This window comes from Nymphaea colorata, chromosome 11, assembly GCF_008831285.2.
Source record: "Nymphaea colorata isolate Beijing-Zhang1983 chromosome 11, ASM883128v2, whole genome shotgun sequence".
Taxonomy (NCBI): Eukaryota; Viridiplantae; Streptophyta; class Magnoliopsida; order Nymphaeales; family Nymphaeaceae; genus Nymphaea; species Nymphaea colorata.
Window position 1 is genome coordinate 19,374,949 of NC_045148.1, and position 6,761 is coordinate 19,381,709.

The following is a 6,761-nucleotide window of genomic DNA, read 5'->3' on the forward strand; positions in this document are numbered from 1 at the left end:
CCCGGAAGAGAACAACGTTACATCACAAAATAGTTGATCGGCCGGACAGAAACTAGATTCCCAGCACGTTACCCAATGGAAATCAAGGGTAAGACCGAAAAGGGAGAACGAAGGAAGATAAAACAATTTATCTCTCCTGTGAGTACGCGAATGAGTTCAACCAGTGCTCCTTGAGACTAATTGTTTCACCACATTTTTTTCCCTCTCTCTCATCTTTTCCTCCCTCTTTTCTCTTGTCCCTAGCTTGATTTAGTTTACCTCTGACTTTAGTCTATGCTTTCCCTTTTCCAAAACAAGAAAGACAGCTTCGACAGGCCGATATCTTTGTGAAACCAAGCTACATTGACAAATTCAGTCCCTTGACTCAACCATTTAAAATTATTCTTCGAGATTAACTTAATAGATAAGATAACTACAATTAAAAGGAGGAAGAAGATAGCGACTTAAAGGAGTTTCATAAGGAAAACATTTTAATACCATATTGTTGATTAAGTGACCTCAATCTGGTTTTTAGTTCGCATCTGAACCAACAATCGCATTGAAGTGTTGTGCGTTGTATAAGAGTTGGACAACCCCGCTCTGTTTTAAAGGCTTTCTTTGACCGTCGCTTGACAATATAATCGCTCAAGTCGACTAAGTCGGTGTCATTAGGTCCTCCTTTACCATGCGCCTGGAGCGTCCCGAGTCGGTTGCCGGTTGGCCGCAGATGGAGCTGGAGAGCAACGAAGGCGAGAAGATCAAAATAGAAAGTGGGCAGAAGGTCGAAGTAGGGAGGAAAGCCAATCCCACCTTGTTTTCCGATGATTTAACGATTTCGAGGACTCAAATCTCTCTTGAGCTGCGATCTCCTCCGTCCGGAAGCAAAAATGAGGGACGCATAGATGAAGAAACCGTGGTGTCTTTCCACGTTCTGGGCAGGAATCCAGTTTGCGTTATCAGAGGTGATGGCGGGAAAGGGGGCAGCCCCAGCCCAGCTCCAAGCCCCGCTTTCTTTAGGAAACCAGAAAGTGGGTACCTAAGAATCGGGGACAAGATATCTTTTTCAGTGAAGAATCCGAAGTTTTTCCTCTTAAAGGGAGGCGTCTACGAGGGGGAAGAAATGGGAATAGCAGAAGCCGTCGAGAGGAGGAAAAGGACGACAGAAGAGAGGAAGAAGAGGGAGGGAGATGATGATATACGAGATATGCTTAACGAAGACGAAAAGGAAGCGTCTGGGGAGAATAATGAAGATTTGAAGTTGGAATCGTTTGATGCGTCTTCCATCGATCCCGTAAAAGGTCGGTTTCCTCAATTAACTGTTTGTTTTATTATTGTTCGCAGTTTATGTACGAGACGGGCTTGATTCTTGTGTCGACTGAACTTCGTCAACACAAATCTTTTGTTGGGCAGAATTTGGTTTCCTTGTGATTGGCCATGAATTTGATGGTTACAAGAGTAAGTTAAAGGATATTAGAAAGTGGAATTGGTATGTGGACGACGCCGGCGACAGCAGCGAGGATGGTGAGGACTTCGAAGGAGAAGTGTCCAAGAGACGAACAGCTGGTATGAGGAAGAAGAAGCGAGGAGATGACAATGATGATGAAGATTGGGCCGGCGAGAGCAACGACAAAAAGGAGTTGATTTCAACGCTGCGAAATGGTAAGCGACCGAGAACGCGAAGTATAGGCTCCCAGGATCCTGCTAAAGGATCGACATCAAGTGGAAAAAAGAAGCATTTCGAATTTGAAAAGAGATCTGAACATGAAGATGAAGGCGATGAATCCCTTGGAGGCTTTATCGTTAACGATGACGAATTAGAGGAGGAAGAAGAAGAAAAGGAGGAAGAGGAAGAGGAGGAAGATTATGATGAGGACGAAGAAGAGGAAGACTGACGCGACGGCCGAGCAGTAAGAATGACGAACTTGAATTAACAAAAGGAGTTGTCAGGACAATCGAGTAACTTTGTATGAGATTATGATCAATTAACGGATAAGTATTAGGAAAGAAAATGTGCATGTAGTCTCTAATTTGTTTTTGCTGCGTTACCAACTCGTTCTTGCTCATGGTTCCTTGAGTTGAGTTGCACAACTGAGAGGAAAAGATCTATCCTAAGTGCCCATCTAAAGTTTATCCCACGGATATTAGCACTCGATATCATGAAACGTGTTACCTAACCAGTTTCTAAGTTCGTCCTGTAATTACCGAAGAGTTTTTTCAGGAGGATGATTGGTTTTGAATTTGGCAACATTTACCAAAGAGTATTTTCAGGACGATGATTGGTTTTGAATTTGGCAACATCTACCATGGCCTTCTAGCCTTCCAAGCAACGTATGACTTCAGAATTTTCAGGAAAGGGAGCTGTAACGCCCGGCAGGCTGATACGGCATTTATCAATCTGCATTGGCGACAAGTGCAAGGATCGGCAAGGGTCGCACCAGCAAAAGGATACATTATCTTCCACATCGTTTTTCATAACACTGTTTCTGAGGCGCAAATCCATTGCTTTTTAGGCCGTTCTCGAACTAACACGGAAGGGGCTTTGATCATGCAGTAGGCTAATCGAAATCTGGAAAACAAAATTACGGAAAAAAACGATCTCGTAGACAGGACCAGCACCTAGGCGTAGAGTGTACGTTTCTCCTTCTGGCTGGGAGATTATTAGACATCGAAACCCTTAGCGCCCGCAGCACAGACACACTGGTACATGGAATAAAATATCTTGAAGCTTCATCACCGATGGGTGAGGTTTCCACCATATCCCCGTTCGACTGAGCGCGAATGAGCAATCCGCTTTAACATAAATTCTATGGGACATGCCTCTAAAATCATTCGCTCCAAAGAAACCAAAAGCAGTGAAAACGCAAGGCAAATATGGCACAGTAAATTACACTAGAACAAAGACTTTATTTAGCAGTAGTTTCAGTGCATAAACAGAGACCATGAGAACAGACTATACTCGGAAACTAAACATGAAGACTGCTTGCCGCATGGCAATCATCAATCACACCATACGGAAGCAACAAAAGACACGACGCATAGTGGAAACTAAAAACACCGGGTTTCCAATGATAGCAGACCAGCTGCATCAGACAAAACAAGAGACAATTCACAGACCACCACGGAGGCGAAGGACAAGGTGAAGGGTGGACTCCTTTTGAATGTTGTAATCAGCCAGTGTGCGACCATCCTCAAGCTGCTTGCCAGCGAAGATGAGACGCTGCTGGTCTGGTGGAATCCCCTCTTTGTCCTGGATCTTTGCTTTAACGTTATCAATCGTGTCCGAGCTTTCTACCTCGAGGGTGATGGTCTTCCCAGTTAGGGTCTTGACAAAGATCTGCATCCCACCCCTGAGACGCAACACCAAGTGAAGAGTCGACTCCTTTTGGATGTTGTAGTCCGCGAGGGTGCGCCCATCCTCCAGCTGCTTCCCAGCAAAAATAAGACGCTGCTGGTCGGGTGGAATACCCTCCTTATCCTGAATCTTCGCTTTCACGTTGTCGATCGTGTCAGAGCTCTCCACCTCCAGGGTGATAGTTTTCCCGGTTAGGGTCTTGACAAATATCTGCATACCTCCCCTGAGACGAAGCACGAGGTGGAGGGTGGACTCCTTCTGGATGTTGTAATCGGCCAGGGTGCGGCCATCCTCAAGCTGCTTTCCAGCGAAGATGAGTCGCTGCTGGTCTGGGGGGATGCCCTCCTTGTCCTGAATCTTAGCTTTCACGTTATCGATGGTATCCGAGCTCTCGACCTCAAGGGTGATAGTCTTCCCCGTCAGGGTCTTGACGAAGATTTGCATGCCTCCCCTCAGGCGGAGCACGAGGTGAAGGGTGGACTCCTTCTGGATGTTGTAATCGGCCAGGGTGCGGCCATCCTCAAGCTGCTTTCCAGCGAAGATGAGTCGCTGCTGGTCTGGGGGGATGCCCTCCTTGTCCTGGATCTTGGCCTTTACGTTATCAATGGTGTCAGAACTCTCGACCTCAAGGGTAATAGTCTTCCCAGTGAGGGTTTTGACGAAGATCTGCATGCCCCCCCTCAGACGGAGGACGAGGTGGAGGGTGGACTCCTTTTGGATGTTGTAGTCGGCCAGAGTGCGGCCATCTTCCAGCTGCTTTCCGGCAAAAATAAGCCTCTGCTGGTCTGGGGGGATGCCTTCCTTGTCCTGGATCTTGGCCTTGACGTTATCAATAGTGTCGGAGCTCTCGACCTCAAGGGTAATAGTTTTCCCAGTGAGGGTCTTAACGAAGATCTGCATACCTCCCCTCAGACGGAGGACGAGGTGGAGGGTGGACTCCTTCTGGATGTTGTAGTCGGCCAGGGTGCGGCCATCCTCGAGTTGCTTTCCGGCAAAGATCAGCCTCTGCTGGTCTGGAGGGATGCCCTCCTTGTCCTGGATCTTGGCCTTGACGTTGTCGATGGTGTCGGAGCTCTCGACCTCAAGGGTGATGGTCTTCCCCGTGAGGGTCTTGACGAAGATCTGCATCCCACCCCTGAGACGGAGGACAAGGTGGAGGGTTGACTCCTTCTGGATATTGTAGTCGGCCAGGGTACGGCCATCCTCGAGCTGTTTTCCAGCGAAGATCAGCCTCTGCTGGTCTGGGGGGATGCCTTCCTTATCTTGGATCTTGGCCTTGACGTTGTCGATGGTATCGGAACTCTCGACCTCGAGAGTTATGGTCTTCCCAGTGAGTGTCTTGACGAAGATCTGCATCTGTTGTCAAAGAGTTAAAGAAAAAAATCAGGCCCTGAACAGGCGCAAGAGGGAGGAAAAGGGAGAGATGAAGCAAGAGCAGAAGCGAGAGCAAAATCGACCGTCAAACTCGAAAAGAAAACCATCTTAAAGCAAATACATGTAAAACAACCAATTCTATACCCAAGACGGTGATCTATAGAAAAAAAAAAAGAGAATCCACCAAAGAAACCCTAATCTACCAAAAACAGGGACAAGATCAATGATATTCAAGATCTAACATCAATATATGACAGAACTATCAAATATCCTACTAGATCGACATCTACAGAGAGAACACGGACGCAATAAAAAGCCGCATCCTAGATCTACTTTTGAAGATTACGAAAGGACGTACAAAGAAAACGAACAAATCGAGAAAACAATAATTTCGCAAATAAAAAAGAGGCAACCAAAAGATGTTTCAGGATCAGTTGCTCTCTACCCCAAAAAGATCAAAAGATATGCCCAATCTCACCCCAAAGCAAAGCAGCGAGAGAGACCACGATACGAACCTTGAAGAAGAGGAGGAGGAAATCACAGAGAGCCGAAGGAGAATCACGAAGAACCGCAAGAGAATAGAAAAGAACAGAATCGTTCAGACGATGGAGGAAAGGAGACGCCCCAAGGCCGCATTTTATGAGCGCGAGAAGGGCACGCCCTTACGTCTTCCACCCACCCACCGCGGGGCCACCTCTGCAAGCCATCCAATCATCGCGCGACACGTCATACAAATGAGCTGGCGGGCACCGCCTCACACGCAATTTCCATCGGCGTCGCTTTCGTTCACCGCCGTCGAAAATTCCACGCCAATTTCAGCCAACCAAACGCGAACGACACCTCCGCTCCTCTGCTACCGAACCGGTCCTTTGCCGGGTTCGAATCCTCAAAATTGAGACCCGGATATTCATTTTGGATTTCCCAATCTAAGCGGATAAACCATAAAGTTGTTTACCTTACCGCTTTATCGGAATGAATCCAGTACCACCAGATTCATTCATATCCAGATTCATAGGATTGAACAAGACGTGGACCGGCACCCCGATCTGATCCAGCTCATCGGATCCATCCAGAATCGGGTTCTAGAGTGACCACCAAGATGGGAATATCGAATTACTGAAAGATATCGTTTTTAAAGTCATCGCCTCATCGATTCTTTGTTTTTACTGAAATCTGAAACCTGACGTATTATGTCGCAATACGGGTCTAGGAGTCTGGAGATGAATCCAAGAGTCTCATTATTTCTCACCCGTCATTCCTCTCTCTATGCTTCCAGGAAGGCGGTTTTGGCTTCTGCCCATTCTTCGTTTTGCGTCACTCTCGGTCCTTCCAGAAAATCGAAGAAGGTGTCGGCAATTTTGAACAAGAAAAATGTGTCGACGTGTTTCTTATTAAGCCTCTCTGGACCTTTCCTTTAATTTTTATTCAAGAGAACTTTCGTGGACATACCTTCCATTTTCTTTTTTCTCTTTGGTGGCAGAGGAAATGGACGGATCAACGACGACGACGCGCATGGGGACCAGCTTTTGCGGGGAGGTTGAGCTGCTTCTCAAACTTCTTTCTTACGTAAATCCAATGAATAAAGTAATAACCTTCGAGACACCAAACTTCTTTCCTACGTAAATTCAATGAATAAAGAAATAAACTTCAAGACACCGAGTAAGTTCAATGAATAAAGAAATAAACTTCATGACACAGAAGCAGCCTGATATTTTGGAGGATGAGGAGAAGAGTAAGACAATAGGATGAATCTCAGGTTAAGAACACCTTCTTCTCCAACTTAAACTATAGATTTTGTGGGCTACATCGACAATTTCTCAACCTGTTTGGCAGATGGATTGAAGCCTGTGAAAATGGAGCATCGCTTTTACCTTGTAGTCATATGCAAAAGAGGGGCAGGTCTTAACCAGATTATAGTAAAATGGACGTAGAAAGCAAAAGACGTGAAAGGTGTCAAGTTGAAAACGTTACAGTCCCCACCCAGTAACTATATTGCTTCAGCTTTTCTAAAGGTACTTTTTTCAAAGACCCCGCATTCTTTTTCAAAGAAAGCTTC

The 6,761-nt window shown here is 46.1% G+C and overlaps 2 protein-coding genes across 3 annotated transcripts; one reads left to right on the forward strand and one right to left on the reverse strand.

The window, feature by feature from the left end:
* Positions 1-581: 581 nt before the first annotated feature.
* On the forward strand, positions 582-2,118 carry LOC116264429 (uncharacterized). The gene is made up of 2 exons (XM_031644638.2): positions 582-1,277; positions 1,390-2,118. The coding sequence occupies exons 1-2, from the start codon at positions 665-667 to the stop codon at positions 1,869-1,871; spliced, it is 1,095 nt and encodes a 364-aa protein (XP_031500498.1). The 5' UTR covers positions 582-664; the 3' UTR covers positions 1,872-2,118.
* Positions 2,119-2,863: 745 nt separating this feature from the next.
* LOC116264428 (polyubiquitin) lies at positions 2,864-5,374 on the reverse strand. Of its 2 annotated transcripts, XM_050080481.1 has the most exons (3): positions 5,221-5,374; positions 4,184-4,687; positions 2,864-3,955 (listed from the first exon to the last, which is right to left on the reverse strand). In XM_050080481.1, exons 2-3 carry the CDS (start codon positions 4,685-4,687, stop codon positions 3,086-3,088), a joined length of 1,374 nt encoding a protein of 457 aa, XP_049936438.1. In that variant the 5' UTR covers positions 5,221-5,374; the 3' UTR covers positions 2,864-3,085. The 2 variants fall into 2 exon arrangements, with proteins under 2 accessions (XP_049936438.1, XP_031500496.1); XM_031644636.2 differs by having other exon boundaries at positions 2,864-4,687.
* Between the last annotated feature and the right edge of the window lie 1,387 nt (positions 5,375-6,761).

Bases quoted from the DNA above. Each gene is read 5' to 3' on its own strand.
- LOC116264429 (XM_031644638.2), top strand. From the start codon at position 665: ATGCGCCTGGAGCGTCCCGAGTCGGTTGCCGGTTGGCCGCAGATGGAG. The intron at 1,278-1,389 runs GTCGGTTTCCTC...TTTGTTGGGCAG, and splicing joins TTCCATCGATCCCGTAAAAG to AATTTGGTTTCCTTGTGATT.
- LOC116264428 (XM_031644636.2), bottom strand. From the start codon at position 4,687: ATGCAGATCTTCGTCAAGACACTCACTGGGAAGACCATAACTCTCGAG.